The sequence below is a fragment of the Palaemon carinicauda genome, chromosome 35 (genome assembly GCF_036898095.1).
Source record: "Palaemon carinicauda isolate YSFRI2023 chromosome 35, ASM3689809v2, whole genome shotgun sequence".
Lineage (NCBI taxonomy): Eukaryota > Metazoa > Arthropoda > Malacostraca > Decapoda > Palaemonidae > Palaemon > Palaemon carinicauda.
In genome coordinates, this window is record NC_090759.1 from 44,915,264 (window position 1) to 44,936,146 (window position 20,883).

Here is a 20,883-nt window from a genome sequence, read left to right on the forward strand (position 1 = left end):
CCAACATCTGATGTAGATCTTGTTCACGCCGGTAGATGGCAGCACTTAAGAGGGACGCCATTGAGCGTCGAGTGCACAGTTCTCTGTTCTTCTGTGTTTCGTGTGGTTTGTCCTCTGTTTGGTCTGTTATTAACAGCGCTTATTTTCCTCCTTTTCTCACATTTCCTTTTTAATTTTACCTATAATCATGGTGCCTAAGAAGCTCAGTTTCAGTACAGGTAGTGGTGAGAAAAGGAAGAAGGCAATTCTTTCATTAGAATTGAAGCAAGAAATTATAGAAAAACATGAGAGCATTGTGCATGTGAGTGATACTGTATGGCTAAACAATATGGCCGGAATAGGCATATGATCTCGACAATCATCAAGCAGAAGGCAGCCATTAAAGAAGATAAACCTTTGAAGGGGATCACCATTATTACAAGACATCGTAGCAATACCCTGGAAGAGATAGAACGCCTTTTGTTGATAGGGATAAAGGACAAAGAGATTGTTGGCAATGATCATTTGTTTTGGCTATCACGGGATTAAAATTCAAGGAGAAACTGCTGCTACTGATGCTGTTGCTGCTAAAGAATTTATCAAGTCATTGAAAATGAATTTATCGAGACGTTGAAAATGATCATCAAAGAAAATAAAAAATTTTTAAAGTATTTTCTATTTTTCCTAACTATACAAACCTGAGTTCTTTAAAAGGATTATGATATCAGATAGCTGGAACTTGCCTGTTGAAATCTATAATAAAGTTGTGGAAGTTGTTGCTGGTTGGTGAGTAAGGCATGCCAACCTGACAGTCCACTAACTTGTCACTTTGACCTTATCCTAGGACTTGCTGGGGTGTTGAAGCTGGAAATGTAACTTGAAAATTTCTGGACAACGTAGGAATGACAATAGGAGATCAGTGGCCCTCATAAATCTACAAACAACTCTGACAACTAATAACAATACCTACCACTGACACTTAACAAAAAATGATGCTGGACTTAGTCTGCAAAGTCATCCTGATGAAGTTACCATATAAAACAGTCATGACAATTCCCAACGCATCCACAATGCCCCTTAAGTATTTCCTTCAAATGGTTGATGAGGTTTACCTGCCCCAGAAATTGTAAGAACTCACTCAACCACTATGAAGCGAAGGACGGGGTGCCAGATTTCCTCACCTCTTCCCCACACCACTCAAGAAACAACAACCATTTAATGAAGCAGCTCTTTCAGTAGAGAATACAGTCTGACAAATCAAAGGTCTTTGTTTCTTGCATTGGAGATATGCATGTGATGCTTGAAAGTCCGAGAAAGGGCACATGCTGTCAAAAAGCGAATCGTCAGAAACGGCCAGACTTTTTGCCTCATTTGAGGAAACGAGCATGTCTTTTCCTGACTTTCTTTCAAGAAATGGAAAAATACCTTAACATGTTTCTACATTTTCAAAGGTAACATCACCAAGGTCTTCTACATTAGAGTACCTTCCAACCACTTGAGTCAGACTGAAGAAGCCTCGTGCAGTCTTCAGAGCCTGATATATTTGTCCGGTGGCTTCCTTCCTCTTGGAATTGGGAGGATAATGTTCCTTCCTTTCACACCCAACCTGTTGAACCAGGAAGGTGTTAAAGAAAGGAAGGGAAGGGATGCTAGAGTCAGCATTCTCCTTCTCCACCTGCTGTGAGTCAGGATGATACCTGTCAAACCACTGGGCAACGTGGAGTGAAAAGAGTGGTGTTAGAATTCTCCCTAGATGGATACAGCCTTCCTTTCATAATCTCTCACACTCTGCATTAAGTGGCTCTGACACTTAATGCACAGGGGAAAGTGATGATTGAGAAGACTGTGCATGAAGTCGTCCAAAATGGTTCTCCAGGCTTCTACAGTTAGCTTTACTTGGATGAAAAGTCAATCGGAGAATAAAGAACAGTCTTTGACCCCTTTCTTCAGAAAAAGTTTGTTCTGGACACTTCATTGAAGATGGAGAAAGTAAGTATTGTACGTGCCACCATCACGAAAGAAGATTTCATGCTTTCTGTAGATCTCAAGGATGTATACAGAATTTTTAAATACCAATCCATCAGTCCTACAAAATGATCCTCCACTTTGTCCTTTGGGAGTTGTGTACCAGTTCAAAGTTCTGTGCTTTGGATTTGCTGATCCTGTTGTCCTCCAGGAGGCAGTTACTCCAGGGCCTGGAATGACTGATTTCCTTTTGCCTCGCTTTTGGGATTGTGATGAGTCCTTTCCAAACAGAAGAAGAATGACTGTATCTGGATATGCTGACAGACGCGGCAGTGGCAAGACTCTTTCCATCAGACAATTGTATCAGCAGAAACAAGTACAGTGGTACCTCTACATACGAATTTAATTCGTTCCACAACCAACTTCGGATGTAGAAAATGTTCGGATGTAGAAACGAATTTTCCCATAAGAATACATGGTAATTCATTTAATCCGTTCCTCAGCCTAAAAACCCTTAATAAATCCTTAATAAATGGCTAGACATAATTACACATAACAATAACATAACTGCATAATATGAAAGAAGCATGTAAAAAAGATAATTATAAAGAAATAATAAATAAAAAATGTGTTTTATTGCCGTTTTACCTTAGAGACAGGCCAACGCAGGTGTAGGATTTGCTACGCCAGGAGGAGACAGACAATCGGCGAGAAGGTAGACATGGTGTTAACATGTTCTTTAAATAAATACTCTCTCTCTCTCTCTCTCTCTCTCTCTCTCTCTCTCTCTCTCTCTCTCTCTCTCTCTCTCTCTCTCTCTCCTCTCTCTCTCTCTCTTTTGTTCTTCTTCACTGTTAGTGTTAGAGGCATCTATTAATTTTTTCTGAGAGAGAGAGAGAGAGAGAGAGAGAGAGAGAGAGAGAGACATTAAACAAAAATGAGAGATTAAACAAAAATGTGTTGTGTACATATGATTTTTAACAGCGTTAACGAGTTGAAAGACAGTTAAATGTAACTAAAAAAACAATATCAGCGAATCTGAATTCCTTTATGAACTAAAACAAATATTGATACAAACACACTCGTGTGCGTATGCGCAAACACACACACACGCACGAGGAGACACGATCGGCGAGGAGGTAGAGATGGTGACTGCGATAACATACCGTATCTTACACTACGGAAATTTTAATCTAAGTTAGCTTATTTATTTTTTTTTTTTTTTATATTTCATATTTTTTACATTTTTTTTTCTTTTTATTTTTTATTTTCATCACTTTCAGTGACGAGTTACGGTATGTTATCGCAGTCACGATCTCTACCTCCTCCCCGACCGTCTCTCTTACTGCGTAGCAATTTTTGCACCTGTGTGTGTGTTTGTGCATACGCACACGAGTGTGTCTGTATCAATATTTGTTTTAGTTAATAAAGGAATTCAGATTAGCTGTTATTACTTTCTTAGTTACATTTAATTGTTTTTCAACTCGTTGACGCTGTTAAAAATCATATGTACTCTAAACACATTTTTGTATAATCTCTCTCTCGCTCTCTCTCTCTCTCTCTCTCTCTCTCTCTCTCTCTCTCTCTCGGAAAAAAAAATAATAGACGTATCTAACACTATAACAGCGAAGAAGAACGAGAGAGAGAGAGAGAGAGAGAGAGAGAGAGAGAGAGAGAGAGATTTTATTTAAGGAACATGTTAATGCTATGTTTAGAGAGAAACAGAAAAAGAGAGAAGTCTTATTTAAAAGAGCTTGTTAATGCTATCATGGTTTTCTTTGCTTCACTTTTTCCTTTCTTTCTGTTCATCACGCTGGCCCTTCTCACAAATGATCGTTGCCAACAATCTCTTTGTCCTTTATCCCTATCAACAAAAGGCGTTCTATCTCTTCCAGAGTATTGCTACGATGTCTTGTAATAATGGTTATCCCCTTCGATGGTTATTTGCTTTAATGGCTGCCTTTAGCTTGATGATCCTCGAGATCATAGGCCTATTCCGGCCATATTGTTTAGCCATACAGTATCACTCACATGCACACTGCTCTCATGTTTTTCTATAATTTCTTGCTTCAATTCTAATGAAAGAATTGCCTTCCTCCTGTACTGAAACTTAGCTTCTTAGGCACCATGATTATAGGTAAAATCAAAATGGAAATGTTAGAAAAGGAAGAAAATAAGCACTGTTAAAAACAGACCAAACAGAAGACAACCACACGATACACACAAGAATAGAGAACTGAGCACTCAACGCTCAATGGCATAATGTTTACTTCGTGTGTCGAAATAAAATTCGGGTGTAGAGTCAAAAATTTGCTCGAATTTTACATCGGATGTTGGAAAATTCGGATGTAGATACGTTCGTTTGTAGAGGTTCCACTGTACTGTAGGTAGGGAAACTGTTTCAGAATGATCTAGAACTTCCAGCTAGACAGTTGCACCATCTTCAAGGACATCTTTTGTCGATGAAGAAGCTCTTTCCACACTGGTGCCTCTACCAGTGATCACTACATTGATGTCTGAAGCATCAGTGGTCAGCAGCCACTGAGCTCCTTACCCTCTAGTTCCTAAGAAACTGGATGTTCAAGACAATCTGGCCTAGTAGTGGAGAGATTAAAACATCATCAGTTGAGTTCCACTCAATTCCCCACTTCCGGAGATGCTGCTGTTCACAGACACATCCAAGGAGGGGTGGGGCACATCGGAGGAATGACTGCCTGGGGAATTTGATTTGCAGAATAGTTCCTGAATATCATTGTGGAAAATGCAGGAAGCAATTTTAGCATTTAAAGCTTTTCAACAGAGTTTGATAGAGCCCTCAGTAGTATTGATGAGTGATAGCACTACCATGGTGGCATTTGTCTACAAGCAAGGGGACACTGTTTCACAGTCCCTTGGCAAGTTGGCAAAGCAAGTGCACCCTTGGGTATTCGAACACTTAGTAGAGCTGACAGAGAGGTTCACTACAGGGAAGAGGAATGGTCTAGTGGACATACTCAGTTGTCAGGGACAAGTGTAGGTTAAAAGGATTCAGGCCTTATTGCCTTATTCTTACCTTACTCTATGTTTGGGTTTCCCCAGGTCCCTCAGTGTGAGGCACCTCGTATATCCACCAGAGAGTTGCTAATGCATCTTCCGGTGTATTTTGCATCTTCCAGTCTTGGATGGTCTGGGATGCATCTTAGGTATTCATCGAGCTTATTCTTAAACACATTACGCTCACTCCTGATATGTTTCTTAGATGAGCTGGCAGCGCATTAAATAGTCGCTGCATTATCGATGCTGGTGCGTAGTGGATTAATGTCCTGTTTGCCTTCCTTAGTTTTCCTGGTATAGTTTTGGGCAATATTAATCTACCTCGGCTTGCTCTTTCTGATAATTTTAGCTCCATGATGTTTTCAGTAATTCCTTCGATTTGCTTTCATGCTTGTATTATCATGTGGCATTTTCTTCTCCTTTCTAGACTGTACAATTTTAAAAATTGCAGTCTTTCCCAGTAATCAAGGTCCTAACTACTTCTATTCTAGCAGTAAAGAACCTTTGTACCTGTACACTCTATTTGTGCAATATCCTTTTGGAAGTGGGGGTACCTTATCACATTGCAGTACTCGAGTGTACTACGTACATAAGTTTTGTAAAGCATAATCATGTGTTCAGCTTTTCTTGTTTTAAAGTGTCTGAATAACATTCCCATTTTTGCTTTACATTTAGCCAACAGTGTTGCTATTTGGTCGTTGCATAACATATTCCTGTTTAACATTACACCAAGGTCTTTAATTGCTTCCATGTTTGTGATTGTCTCGTTATTAGGTCCCCTGTATGCATATATCATTCCTTCTCTGTTTCCATAATTTATTGATTCAAATTTATCAAGAGTTAATTACCATCCTATTTATCTCTGCCCATTCATATATTTTGTTTAGATCTCTTTGTAATGGGTTCCTATCTTCATCACAAGTAATTTCTCTACTTATTCTTGTGTCATCGGCAAAACTCTCACTACAGAGTCTTTAACATTACAGTCTATGTCAGAGATCATAATAACAAACAGCAGTGCAGCTAATACCGTACCCTGTGGTACGCCAGATATTACCAGAGCTTCATCTGATTTCTCTTCATTTGCAACCACTATCTGTTTTCTGTTTTGTAGAAATTCTTTTATCCATTTTCCTATCTTTCCCACAATATTATGATTTCTATTTTTTTTTCTCTAATATATTAAGGTTTCTCCTGTTGGAGTGTCTCTGTTGTTGGTTGCTGATTTTCTCATGTACTTTCATTGTGGGAAGCTCCTCTCAGTCTCTGCGGTGAAAGGCTATCGCTCGGCCTTGAGTTGATTTTTCAGATATGAAAGCTGAAACCTTTCTTCTTTATTAGGATTGCCTATGCCCATGAGGAGCAACGAACAATTGGGTCCTCCCAGAGAACTCATGCCCCCAGAATGGGATGTCACATGAATTCTCAGCTCTCTTGAACAGTTTCCTTATAAACCCTTAAGAAAGCCATCAGATAGGGATCTGACCCTCAAGCCTGGTTTCCATTTAGCCTTGGCCTCGGCAAATATAGTAAGCATTTTGTGTGCCATGGGTCATTCAGGAGAATGGAAGGAGGTCTCCCTCTCTTTTGTCCCAGAGTTTGTGACCAAGAGCCAAAACTCAGCTGTCCATAACTTCAGATGTGAGTCCTACGTCTTTGGAGTTTGCAGCATTTATACCTAGTTTAGTATCATCGGGAAATTTGGTTATTATACTAGTTAATCCTAAATTTATGTCGTTAATGTAGATCAAAAATAGCAATGGAACAAGAATGGATCCTTGAGGTACTCCACTTGTAACAGCTGCCCACTCTGAAGCTTCTTCATTGATTACAACTCTGTTTTCTGTTTGTTAGTCAATCTTCGATCCATTCCCCTGGCTCATCAATGATGCCTAGTGCTCCAATTTTGACCATTAATTTTTTATGAGGAACTTTGTCAAAAGCCTTTTGAAAGTCTGGGTATATGATGTCTATTGCCCTGCTTTTGTCATAAAAGCTAAACATGTTTTGAAAAAATTCCAAAAGATTTGTCACAAATGGTCTCTTTGTCTAAAACCATGTTGGCTGTCTATTAGAAGATTGTTTTTCTCTATATGTTCTGCTATTGAATCTACTATCATTGTTTGAAATATTTTGCAAGACACTGAAGTTAGACACACCGGTCTGTAGTTGCCAAGTTCTTCTTTTGGTCTCTTCTTGTAGATTAGAAGAATATTGCCTAGTTCCCATCCTTGTTGTGCCTTTCTTTCATTGGCCATCTTTCGGAACATTTTGTAAAGGTGTGGGGTTATCTCTTCTAGTTCTATAATATGTCTTGGATGAATATCATCTTGACATCATCCCTTGTAAAGGTGATTCTATTTAATGGTTGTGGCCCTTCATATTTTATAGCTGGTTCGGGGGAGGGTCGTTGATTCTTCCCTAGTGCATACAGTTGTAAAATATACATTCATCAGTTCAGCTTTTTCCAAATCATTTGTTAGAAGATTACCCTCCGTGTCTCTTAATGGGCTCTTGTTGTTTTTGATTGGTATTCTATGGTTTACATATACAAAAAACTTTTGAGTTTTCTTTACTAGCTGAAGCCACTCTTTTCTCTTCAGTGGTCTTGGTCTTTCTAACTACAGTAGTTTATCTACTTTTCTGCTTAATTTCTTGTGCTCCGAAATTTCATGAATTGAAGGCTGTGGACCCATTGATTTATGTTTGCTGTCTCTACTTCTTATTGCACTGGCTATTTCTCTGTTGAACCACTTAGTTCGTGGAGTTCCATTTGGTAACATTTTTTTATGGGTCCTATATTTGGCCCTTTTATCTTTATATATTCCATAAAGGAGTCCCATTGTGTATCTATGCTCCCTGTTTTGTCGTATTCTAAGTGTTTGGTGTATTCCTCCAGTTTTATCCAGTTACTATGTCTGTAGTCTAGCTTTTTTATCATTTTCCTTTCTTTTAGACAAGGAATATTTGCCTGAAACCTAATGATTTTGTGGTCACTTTTGCAAATCTTTTCACCTACTGAAACATTGGGTACTAAATTTTCTTCTGTTGTTGCCACAATATCTATTATGTTATTTCCCCTCGTTGGTTTAACTACCCACTGATAGAGTAATTCTTTGTTGACAAATTGTAGTAGGCTATGTCCCTCTGTGTTTGATGTAGCATTCATTGTGTCCCAGTTTACTGCTGCATTGAAGTCTCTCATTAGGGCAGCTAACTTATTTTTAGCCTCTTGTCCACGTTGTCTATACAGCTCTTCATCCTGTTCTTGTGTTTGATGAGGTGGTCTGTATATTACTAATATGGACATGTTTTTTCCTATGGTGTTAATATTTGCACCTGTCACTTCATATTTGGTTTTTTATATAATTTCTATGAGGTTTAAGTGATTTTTAACACAGAGCATTACCCCTCCACCTATTTTGATAAGGCAATCTTTCCTGAAAAGCTTGAAACATGGGATTTCGTATTCTCCAATAAAATCCTTTGTTTTTTCTTGGATCCAGGTCTTGGTAATGCCTATGACATCTAGTTGCTCACCAACTATAATTGCCCTGAAGCTTTTTCTTTTTGTTTCTAACTGACTGAGCATTGAATTGTAGTACTCAGAGGAAATTTTATGTAATTTTTCTCTTCCTCTGCAGCTTTGCTAGTTTCTCTGATTTACTAGTGTTTTAGTTTTACTTTTATCTGTATTATCCAGGTTTTCTGCCAAATTTCCTCTATTTGTTTTTGGAAGATTTTCTAAGGGTCTAGGTGTTCTTGGTCCACTGTGTTTAAATAATTGTACAGGGTGAGATTATGTTGGTTTTCATATACCCTCCTGCCTTCTTCGCTAAAGTGTATTCTATCTCTGAGAGAGAGAGAGAGAGAGAGAGAGAGAGAGAGAGAGAGAGAGAGAGAGAGAGAGAGAGAGAGAGAGAGAGAGAGAGAGAGAGAGTGTGTGTGTGTGTGTGTGTGTGTTTGTGTGTTTGTGTGTACACAGGCTGAGATTATGTTGGGTTTCGTATACCCTCCTGCCTTCTTCGCTTAAGTGTAAGTGTATCCTATCTCACACAGAGAGAGAGAGAGAGAGGAGAGAGAGAGAGAGAGAGAGAGAGAGAGAGAGAGAGAGAGAGAGAGAGAGCCTTATTGCCTTATTGCCTTATTTTTTGTTTGGGTTCCCCCAGGTCCCTCAGTGTGAGGCACCTCGTATATCCACCAGAGAGTTGCTAATGCATCTTCCGGTGTATTTTGCATCTTCCAGTCTTGGATGGTCTGGGATGCATTTTAGGTATTTATCGAGCTGATTCTTAAACACATCTACGCTCACTCCTGATATGTTTCTTAGATGAGCTGGCAGCACATTAAATAGTCGCTGCATTATCGATGCTGGTGCGTAGTGGATTAATGTCCTGTGCGCCTTTCTCAGTTTACCTGGAATGCTTTTTGGCACTATTAATCTACCTCGGCTTGCTCTTTCTGATATTTTAAGCTCCATGATGTTTTCAGCAATTCCTTCTATTTGCTTCCATGCTTGTATTATCATGTAGCGTTCTCTTCTCCTTTCTAGACTGTATAATTTTAAAAATTGCAGTCTTTCCCAGTAGTCAAGGTCCTTAACTTCTTCTATTCTAGCAGTATAGGACCTTTGTACACTCTCTATTTGCGCAATATCCTTTTGGTAGTGTGGGTACCATATCACATTGCAGTACTCGAGTGTACTACGCACATAAGTTTTGTAAAGCATAATCATGTGTTCAGCTTTTCTTGTTTTAAAGTGTCTGAATAACATTCCCATTTTTGCTTTACATTTAGCCAACAGTGTTGCTATTTGGTCGTTGCATAACATATTCCTATTTAAAATTACACCAAGGTCTTTAATTGCTTCCTTGTTTGTGATTGTCTCATTATTAGGTCCCTTGTATGCATACACCATTCCTTCTCTGTTTCCATAATTTATTGATTCGAATTTATCGGAGTTAAATACCATCCTATTTATCTCCGCCCATTCATATATTTTGTTTAGATCTCTTTGTAGTGAGTTCCTATCTTCATCACAAGTAATTTCTCTACTTATTCTTGTGTCATCGGCGAAACTTCTCACTACGGAGTTTTCAACATCACAGTCTATGTCTGAGATCATAATAACAAATAGCAGTGCAGCTAATACCGTATCTTGGGGCACACCAGATATTACCTGGGCTTCATCTGATTTCTCGTCATTTGCAACCACTATCTGTTTTCTGTTTTGCAGGAATTCTTTTACCCATTTTCCTATCTTTCCCACAATATTATGCTTTCTCATTTTTTTCTCCAATATGTTATGGTCTACCTTGTCAAAGGCTTTTGCAAAATCTAGATAGATCACATCTGTGTCTTTTTCATTTATCATATTATTGTATATGTTTTCATAGTGTGCTATAGTTGGGTCTGTGTACTTTTTCCAGGTACGAAACCGTGTTGACCCATATTAAACAAATTATTTTTGACCAAATGGTTCATTATTTTCTTTTTTATTACCCTCTCATACACTTTCATAATATGTGATGTTAGACTAACAGGTCTATAATTGCTTGCCTCTAATCTTGATCCACTTTTGAAGATAAGGGTTATATAAGCTAATTTATGTTTAACATATATCTCGCTCATATCTACACTCTGTCTTAGCAGTATTGCAAGCGGCTTCGCGATAGTGTTTGCAGTTTTTTTTAACAAAATCGCTGGAACTCCATCTGGTCCGGCTGCCGATCCATTTTTAATTTCGTTTATAGCCGTGACAATATCTGCTTCATTAATATCTATATCCGTTAGATATTCGACATTTTCTTTTCTCATTTCTGTTTCATTATTCTCATTCGCAATTCTTGGCGTGAACTCACTCTTATATTTTTCTGCTAATATGTTGCATATTTCCTTTTTTTCATACGTTAGCCGTCCTTCAATTCTTAGAGGGCCTATTTCTATTCTCCTTTAATTCATCTTTTTTGCATAGGAGTAAAGTACTTTGGGGTTTCTTTTTATATTTTGAAGTGTCCTTTCTTCTAAGTCCCTTTTTTCATTTTCTTTCGACTGTATAATCTTTTGTTCTGCATTTTCTATCTTACATTTTATTTCCCTCATTTTCCACACATTTTTTTCTTTTGCAAGATTTTTCTTCCACTTTCTAATTTTCTGAAATAAGATCCTTCTGTCTCTTGGTATGCACGTCTTTTGTTTATTGTTTTTTTTCGGTACATATTTTTCAACAATTTTCTCCAGTATTTTGTACAGTATGTCCGTATTTACCTGTATATTATCACTTATAAATACATTTTTCCATTCTTTATTCAGTTCTTCATTTATTTCTGACCATTTTATATTCTTACTGTAAAAGTTATATTTTCCATATCCTTCCCAAAGTTTTGTGCTTTGATTAATTCTGTGATCACTTGCTTTGGAATGAACTATCAATTCTATGACATTGTGGTCTGAAATTCCCGTGTTATACACTATTATTTCTTTAACATAATTCACCTCATTCACAAATACTAGATCTAGGACATTTTCCTTTCTTGTTGGAATGTGGTTTATTTGTTGCATATTATGTTCTAATAGCATATCTTGAAGCTTTTCAAATTGCCTCTTATCTTCTGCGCTACTATTACTCTCTTTTTTATATGTATACATACAACCACTTTCTTCTATCCGTTCTTTCCAATCCACGAAAGGAAAGTTAAAATCTCCGGATAGGAGTATATTCCAGTCTTTATGGTTTCTACATATATCATCTATTTTTTCTATTATTATGTCAAACTCCTTAGTATTTGGGGGTCTGTAAACTACAATATTCACTAGTTTTTCAAATTCAAATTCTACCGCAATCAATTCACATTCTGTGTTGCTGTATTTTTCACAGACTTTTCCTTGATTTATGTCTCTTCCATATATTGCGGTTCCCCCTTGATTCCTATTTTTTCTGTCTGATCTATAAGTTTGGAAACCCTTTATCTGATCATCACTGCCAGTCTCTTGGGAATACCATGTTTCACTTATATTTAATATATCTATTTTTTCAATTTGGGTTAGTTCTTCTAGGAACTCTATTTTCCTTTTAGAGTTACTCGTGACTAAACCCTGTGCATTCATCACTATTATGGTTTGTGTTTCATTTCCATTATTTAATATTGGTAATAATATGGATTCTCCCATGCTTCCTTCCTGTTCTGATATGATGTTCTTTTCTTCATTTCTCGGAATTCCGCCATTAAAAAATCCAACTTTTCCATAATATTTGTTCTTTCGCCTTCATACTTATTTTTATGTGTAAACCTGCAATTATCCCCATATCTGCACCAACCCCTGGCATTATATATGCATTCTTTGTAGTTGGGCTCTATTTGTGGAGATTTAGGTTGAAAGGCCTTTTTTGGTGCATAGTGCGGTATATACGCGGCCTGCTTTTTTGTTTCTTTTTTTGTTTCATTTTTGTTTTTCTTTTCAGTTTGCTGAGTTTTCTTACTCTCATTCATAGTTGCAGGATGCATATATCGACATTTTTTTTTGAAACTGCATCCTTTTCCTTCTTTTAGGGTTTTGCATATTTTTGGATGGAGATCTCTGCATTCGTCTCCATATCCGTCTAAATACGCACATTTACCATATATTTCATAATTATGGCATATCTTTGGATGCTTGTAGTAGCATCTTTCGCCAAATTTGCAATTCCCTCTTTTCAGCCTATTACAGACTATATCTTTCTTTTCTTTTTTTCTTGTTCTTGCTCTTCCCTAAAAGTATGTAGGTCCGGGTAGAGTCTCTTGGGTCTATTATTTGTTTCCATCTGATAATTTATTTCTTCATAAGTATGTTGTTGGATGGCATCATAAGTTATATCAATGATTTCCTCTGCATCCTTACACATATCCTGTTCATTTTTCTCTTCTTCTTCTTCTTCTTCTTCTTCAACTAATTGCAGCTTTAGTCTCGACTTAATTATATTTTCTATCCAGACTAAGCATGTTGAGCAGAATACCTTTGTGTGTCTATTTTTTATTTTTTGCTGTATTTCAGCACATGTGGGGTGTGTTGGAACATTACAGGCATTACATTTTCTAATCAGTTGTTGAGGATTATTAATGGAATACCATATCTTACATGTATTACACCATTTTGGCATTCTTTTTCCCAATGCATCAATCAGCATATTCACCATATTGGACTTGTTATTGTTCTTTGATGGAATGTGTTGATTGATGTAGACTTTCTTTATAAGTCTCTTTAACACTTGGATTTTCTTTGGAATTTCTTCAATTATTTTACTGATGTTTTCCACAGATTTGTTCCAGTCTATTGGATCATATTGTTTCAATATGTCTGCGAATATTTTTCCGTCACACTGGTTGGAGTTGTTAGTGACATCTGTTGTCAATCGGTCGAGCTCCTGTTTCGCCAACTCATGAAATTTGCCTTTGCTGACTCCAGCGATATCTCTCCACGAGTTGCCTGTGTTATACAATGCCATCTTGATCAGATTTTTATTAATTCACAAGATAACTATCCTATGCCGACGATTTATCTCACTTTTCTGCCCTCAAACTAATCACCGACTATTCACGAAAACTTGTAGCTATATTTCACTCGATAGCCTTTTTGTTATCCGCGTTAAATCAGGATATTTTTAGGGACGCACAAGTGTTCACTTCACCGGCACACAAATACAACTCAGAGAGAGAGAGAGAGAGAGAGAGAGAGAGAGAGAGAGAGAGAGAGAGAGAGAGAGTGGGTGTGTGTGTGTGTGTGTTTGTGTGTACACAGGCTGAGATTATGTTGGGTTTCGTATATCCTCTTGCCTTCTTCGCTAAAGTGTAAGTGTATTCTATCTCACACAGAGAGAGAGAGAGAGAGAGAGAGAGAGAGAGAGAGAGAGAGAGAGAGAGAGAGAGAGAGAGAGAGAGAGAGAGAGAGAGAGAGAGAGTTTTGAAATAAAAAGCTTATGTTATTTAGTTAGCAGCTTAAGGTGGATAAAGCATGATAAGAAATGAAAGAATAAGCAGAAAAATTACTAACAGCTGATATAAAATGGCTAAGGAAATTGACATGAAACAAACAAATAAACTGAGCGAGGGATTATTGGCAGTTGACTACAGACCAAGTTGGGGTAGCACAAGATGTAGAAAATGGATTTGGTGAATGTGAAATAATGTGGTTTTACTTAGTAGTCATGAATATACAAAGAACATTCACTACTGGGAAGGCAAGCTCAGCTAGCTGGGAGGGGAAATAGGGAACCCCCAGGTTGGGAAAAAAGGTAGGAGAGACTCCAAGTAGGGAAGGGGAAGGTTAAGAGTTCTCAAGATTGCAAGAGGGAAGGGTTTTGCAAGGATGGTCATGATGCTGACCTATTGATGATGATTGCATGTGGTGAGCATTATAATGAAGATTTAGCTTCAGAAAGGGAAAGAGATAAAGAGAGGAGTTCTAACAAGGGAAGTGACATATGGAGTCTATACCTTTAAATAGTAAAGGGTTAAGTGTCTTGAAGATAAGACTTAGAATTTTGTTGAAGCTAAAAAACAGACTAGTATGAAGAGTGAAATTTGTGAATAACAGGGAAGAGTCTTGGATGAAAAAAGTAAGTAAGTCCTCGGGTTTCAATGGTTTCCACTTTTGTATCACGGATACAATGCTGCAAACCTAAAGGAGTTATATTGTTCTGTTTGTTACCATTTAACTTTTTCATTCTATATTTACATCCTCCTTGTATTTTTGTAGTACTGTACTACTGTACAGTGGAACATCTACATACGTTTGCCTTTACATACAATTGTTCCAACATTCGAAGTAAAATTCGATCACATTTTCGTCTCGACACCCGAAGTCATGCTCCAACATCCAACATAGATCTTCTTTATGCCAGTAGACGGCAGCACGTCGGAGGGACACCATTGAGCGTCGAGTCGGTTAGTTCTCTGTTCTCGTGCGCATCGTTTGGTTGTCCTCTGTTCAGTCCGTTATTAACAGTGCATATTATCTTCCTTTTCTCACGTTTCATTTTTTATTTTACGTATAATCATGGGTCCTAAAAAGCTTAGTTTCGGTACAGTATTAGTAGTGGTGAGAAAAGGAAGAAGGCAATGCCTTCATTAGAATTGAAGCAAGAAATTTTAGGAAAACATGAGGGCGGTGTGCGTGTGAGTGATCTGGCTAAACAATATGGCCGGAATATGTCTACGATCTTGACGATCATCAAGCAGAAGGAAGCCATTAAAGTGGTCAAACCATCGAAAGGGATCAAAGTGAAGCAAATAAAACCAAGATTGAATTGAGTGAAAGTGATGAAAATAAAAAAAGATTTTAAAAAATATAAAAATTAAAAAAATTAATTAGCTAAGTTAGGTTAAAGTTCATGTTGTGTAAGTTAGAGTAAGTTACGGTACGTTATCGCAGTCACCATCTCTACCTCCTCACCGACCGTCCGTCTCCTCCTGCGTAGCAAATCCTATACCTGCGTTGGCCTGTCTCTAAGGTAAAGTGACCATAAAATACCCCTTTTTATTTATCATTTCTTTATGATTATTCTTTTTTACATCCTTCTTATATAATGCAGTTGTATTATTGTTATGTGTAATTATGTGTAGTAATTTATTAAGGAGTTATCATAGGTTTTTGGGCTGTAGAACGAATTATACAAATTACAGTGTATTCTTATTGTAATATTTGCTCCAACATACGATTGTTTTAACCAAAGCAGGTCTCGGAACGAATTAAGATCGTATGTAGAGGTTCTACTGTACTTATATTTACATGTCAAAGTAGTTTTATGACTTATGTTATGACTTTACTACTGTTTTAGTATAGGTGAGTGACTTCACTGCTTATGTATAGTAATGTATTTAGCTGTGTTCAGACTAATACATGGGTATGAAAGAAATATGTGTAGAGGAAACAGAAGAATTAGTTGGAAGAACCAGCGGATATGGTGTGTTAAAAGGAGAAAAGCGGTGGTGGGACAGAGAGGTGCAAGGGTCAGTTCAAAGAAAATCAAAGGCTTTTAAGGACTGGAAGGTAAGGCATGCACAGGGAACAGAGGTTTGGGTACAGAGAAGAGGGAAAAATTCTAGGAGGAAGTTGGTATAGGTAATAGGAGAGTGGTGGGGGAATTGAATGAAAAGCTAGAAACAAGTGAAGGAGAAAATGATATCTATGAGATTTCAAACTTGAAGAAAGGCAAAGACGGGATTTTGGAAGAAAAGCCAAAGACAACATTTGGGAAGAAAAGGCAAATACAGGATTTGGGATAACTGAGTGATCAGGGAAAGAGATGGAAATATATTGCATGGGAATGAAGACATTAAGAGGACATGGAAAGAATATTTTGAACAACCATTGAATAGGCTACTGAAAATGAGAGAGAGGTGCTGGGAGAAGCACAAAGGGTGGAGGAGCCAGTGATGGACATACAACATACAGAAGTGTAGTGGGCATTGAAACTGATGTACCTGGTGTTCATGTTTCAAATTGAAACGGTCAAGATATTAGCTGCAGAGGGGGGAGATTGGATGCTAAATTTTTTAAAACCATATGGGAAGAGGAAATTATGCCTAGAAACTGGAAGGAGAGTCTGAAGGTATCTATATTTAAGCAGAGAGGGGATATCATGCATTGTGGTAACTATAGTGAAATTAAACTAATAGAACATGATTTGAAAGCTTTTGAGAGGGTACTACATGAGAACTTGTAAAGATTAGGAAACAATAATATGGATTCATGAATCGGAGAGGGACTGTGGATGCCATCCTTTTAGTAAGGCAGTTACATGAAAAGAGGCTAGAGAGAAACCAGAAACTTGTCTGTACTTTTATTGAGCTAGAGAAGGCTTATGATAGAGAAGTGATATTTTGGTGTTTGAAGAAGAGGAAAGTCCCAGAGAAGTTTATTAGAATGATAGAGATGATGTACAAAATAACAAGGACAAAAGTAATAACACCTGTCGAGGAAACAAACCTTTGAAGTTAGTGTTGAATTATAGCAGGGATCTGCATTAAGCCCATTTTTATTTTTGGTGGTCTTGGATGTGCTGAGTAAAGAGATCATAAATTAAGAGTTGTGGGAGTTGCTATATGCAGATGATTTGGTGTTTATTGCAGAAAATTAGGAAGACTTACAGAGAAGGGCTGTAGAGTGGCAAGAGAATTTAGAGAAGGGTGGCTTGAGGGTGAAGGTGGATAAGACTGAAGCTATGGTAAGTAGTAAGGAAGGTAGGGCCAGTATAGCCCATCCATACATGAAAATGAGGCTTGGTTGCAAAAGAGATGGGGCAATTTAGATACTTGGGATCTACTATAAGTCAGGAGGGAGGATGTGAGGCTGAAGCTGAGAATAGGATAAAAGCAGTCTGGAGGTAGTGGAGGGAGGAAGAGGGAGTGGTATGTGATAAGAAAATGGCAATCAAGTTAAAAGTCAAGATTTTCAGCACAGTGATAAGACCAGGACATGTCTGAGGCCTTTGTTCTACAGTGGACTAGTAACAGCTGATGGCGATGATGAATAAGACCAGTGTTAATGTATGGATTGGAAATGTGGGCTCTTGAGGCAAAAAAGGAAGTAAAGCTGGAAATAACAGAGATGAGAATGCTGAGCTGGCTTATGGGAATATCACTGCTTGAAAGATAGGAAAACATTAAGTAAGAAGAATGGCAGGCATTGTGAAGATGACAGAGGTGATGAAGAGTGTTATGTCTGAGATGGTATGGGCTCATGTTGAGGATGGTTGGTGTTGAGGGAATAAGGAAGGCTTGGAAGGAACCTGTTATGGGTGGGGAAGATTAAGAGGAAGGCAGAGAATTAGATGGCAAAATAAGGTGAAGGATGATATGGAGAGAAGAGGTTTGGGGGAAGAGGATGCCTTTGATATATGGCTTTGGAGAGGGCTCATCAAGCAACTGACCCCTTAATGTAATGGTGGGATACAAGAAGACTAATATTAAACTTAGGCTACAGCATGTCAGGGAAATGGATCTCTGTTGTGACCCAAAGATCTACTGTAATACTGTAGTATACATTAAAGTGTTGTCTTTCCATTCTTATCTGAACTGCACGGGCAAGGCCAAATGCTTATGATTTATTATATGTGTACTGGAAGGAATTAAATCCTATTAAAATGTAAATAAGCTAAAATAATTAGATACAATGATTAAAGGAGGGTGATTAATTAAAGGGCTAATGGATTAAAATTTTGTGTGATGAAAGGGTAGAGAGAAAGTATACATTATTATAGTAAAAATTATCCAACTAAATTTTAATGATATTAAAAGAATATATATATAAGATTAAATAGCTAGATTATAAGTATTTGGGGCTGTGATGTGAGCAGAGTGAAATTTTTGAAGTATGTAATTTATTTAGTTATAGATGTTTTAGGAGTTTAAGGGAAGGTAGTAGAAATAGAAGTTTGTACAGTATAGTAGATGTAGTTAAGCAATGTTTTCTATAAAGTGTGGTCAAACACAGTTGACAAGGAACGATTTGTCAAAGCACAGCAAACGTTCTTTTATGAATTCATCATTGTTTTAAAGTCTGTTATGGGCAGCTAGTTGACTAAGTATAACTATTACCATATGGGAACATCAGTATTTCATGGATTTTCAACACGCAAGTGTGTGTCTGTTACTTGCCCCAGCAAATGTTGAGGTACAACTCTACTGTACTTTGCTCCAAAATTTTCTATTTTTAGGTCAATACAGTAATGCTAATCTTTAATTTTTGCAGGTTTATTTGTCACACAATCAACCTGTTAATCATCCTTCAGAGTTCCCAGCCAACGTGCAGCAAGTGCGTGGTGTCGTGGAAGCTACAGAAAATGGTTTTAATTTGGGGGATGGGTCGCATATTGAAGCTGATGTCATCATGTTTTGTACAGGTATAGATATTGATTTAATTTTATTAGTACCCTCGTTATACCTCAGCCCAGTGTGTTTCCTATATTTATAAGGTTTTAACCCGTTTTGCACAGCACAATACTCAGATTAGCTTCTTTTGTCTATTGAAAGGATGACAGTTAAAGATATATTACTTGATAATTCAGTTTAAAAACTGTGAATTATTATTCTAGACCTAAATATGATTCACCAAAAGGAATTGTTCCTTCTTTTTTTCTTTTAATATAGGTGAAAATTGGAGCTAGGTAAAGTTGAGGAAGTTGGAGGGATCAAAGAGAAATGAGAGTTAGATGAATAAATGTACAGAGGAGAAAAGTACATTAATCTCATTTATTCATTTGCGTTAGTTCTTGGTGCAAAAATACTTCATTCACAAACATTGGAGAAACAGGATAGATACAAAATTCAAATATAGGAAAAGAGAAAGGAATGGAAATGTTTATTATATATACTTTATCAGTATCTACAGTATGTTATACTTCAACATACGGAGCATTATGTTTTGTGCTTTATAATTCAACTATAGTTTTATGCTGAACACCATAAAGTGTAGGAACTATCTATAAAAAACTCATGAATATCCAGTTGTAGCTCTGAAACAATTTTGTCTGACCATTGAATCATTACATAGAATCTTTTAATTCCTTCCTTAAAGACTTAGTTTGCAGTATTGACAAAAGGGTAATAAATTGTACTGAAAGAATTCAAATAAGTTGGATAGTTATGTGGACTAAATGAAATTATTAGAAAAAATTAAGAGGTGCCTTGCATATCATAGATAGAGGCTGGAGCAATGCTTTACAGAAACCTTTTGTGTCATTTACAGTGAGCCATGTAAGATGCACTGTATGTTATAACAAAACTGATCACTTTACGGATAATATGTTGGTAATTAGGTTGAAAGCTATCACAGAAATGTTGTCGTTATAATGCTGTAGTGTAGTGCTGTACTACACATTATATTCTTAAGAGATATAAAGTCCCTTTTAGTATTTTGAAATTCTTCTTTTTGTGTTTTATTTTTAGGGGGTGTATCAAACCACAAGTATAAATAGTAAGACTGAGTCTGAATATTTTATTAGCTCTTTCATGAGCAGTATTTTATTTGAAGAGTGATGAAGTTTATTACGTCAACTTCATCACCTTACCACTATACTGGGGTCCTGGCTTGTACAGTGGTAATGTGGTTACCTAGCATTTGTATGGCAGCAGATCGATCCCAGCACAGGGTCGTGAGTTTAAGCTCTTTACTGAGGAGGCCACTGCTGTGGTTGGGCACCAAAGCGGGGGCTTGGGCTTGCCCGGCTGATGTTCTGGTGAACATGTTTTGATGAAAATGGAATTGAAACCAAACACCTTTAACCTTTAATATGCTTAATTGAATAATCTTTTGTTAGAAGAGTGAAAATTTAATTTCTGTAAATATTATTACTTAGTGTAATTGTATGTCTTATTTGCTTATTTTTGCAGGATACGAGTTTTCGTTCCCCTTTTTAACAAAAGAATGTGGTATCACGGTTGAAGATAATGTGGTAAAGCCATTATATAAACACTTGATCCATTCTACTTATCCATCAATGGCTTTCATTGGCATTCCATTCCTTGTGTGTCCATTCCCGCTGTTTGATTTCCAGGTAAGTTGAATACCTTTTTGAAAATATACTGCTCACAGCTTTAATTATTGACATGATCAATCTTATTAATGTATCCCAGGACCATATTTTGTTATCAAGCAATCATGACATGTGTCTATGAATTTGTGAATACAGTACTGTATATAATGAATTTTTCTACTGTTTCTGTATAAAGCTGTAAATAGACTGCATTGTATTTAAATCTGTAAGTAGTTTTCATCATATGGTAAACAATTTGTATGGTTTGCGTGTTGTATAGAAAGCTTTTTTTATGTTTATGTATATCTAATTTTTCAATATTAAACTTACCCGATAATCATGTAGCTGTCAACTCCGTTGCCCAACAGAATTCTACGGAAGGGATACGCCAGCGA

At 37.1% G+C, this 20,883-nt stretch overlaps 1 protein-coding gene across 4 annotated transcripts in view; it reads left to right on the plus strand.

Moving 5' to 3' along the window:
• Nucleotides 1-20,883, plus strand: part of LOC137627716 (uncharacterized) — a 252,300-nt gene that overhangs the window by 146,904 nt on the left and 84,513 nt on the right. For all 4 annotated transcript variants that reach the window (XM_068358974.1, XM_068358971.1, XM_068358972.1 and 1 more), the window contains exons 6-7: nt 18,706-18,856; nt 20,346-20,509. In XM_068358974.1, the coding sequence (XP_068215075.1) occupies nt 18,706-18,856; nt 20,346-20,509 (315 nt within the window). The remainder of the gene's footprint in view (nt 1-18,705; nt 18,857-20,345; nt 20,510-20,883) is intronic.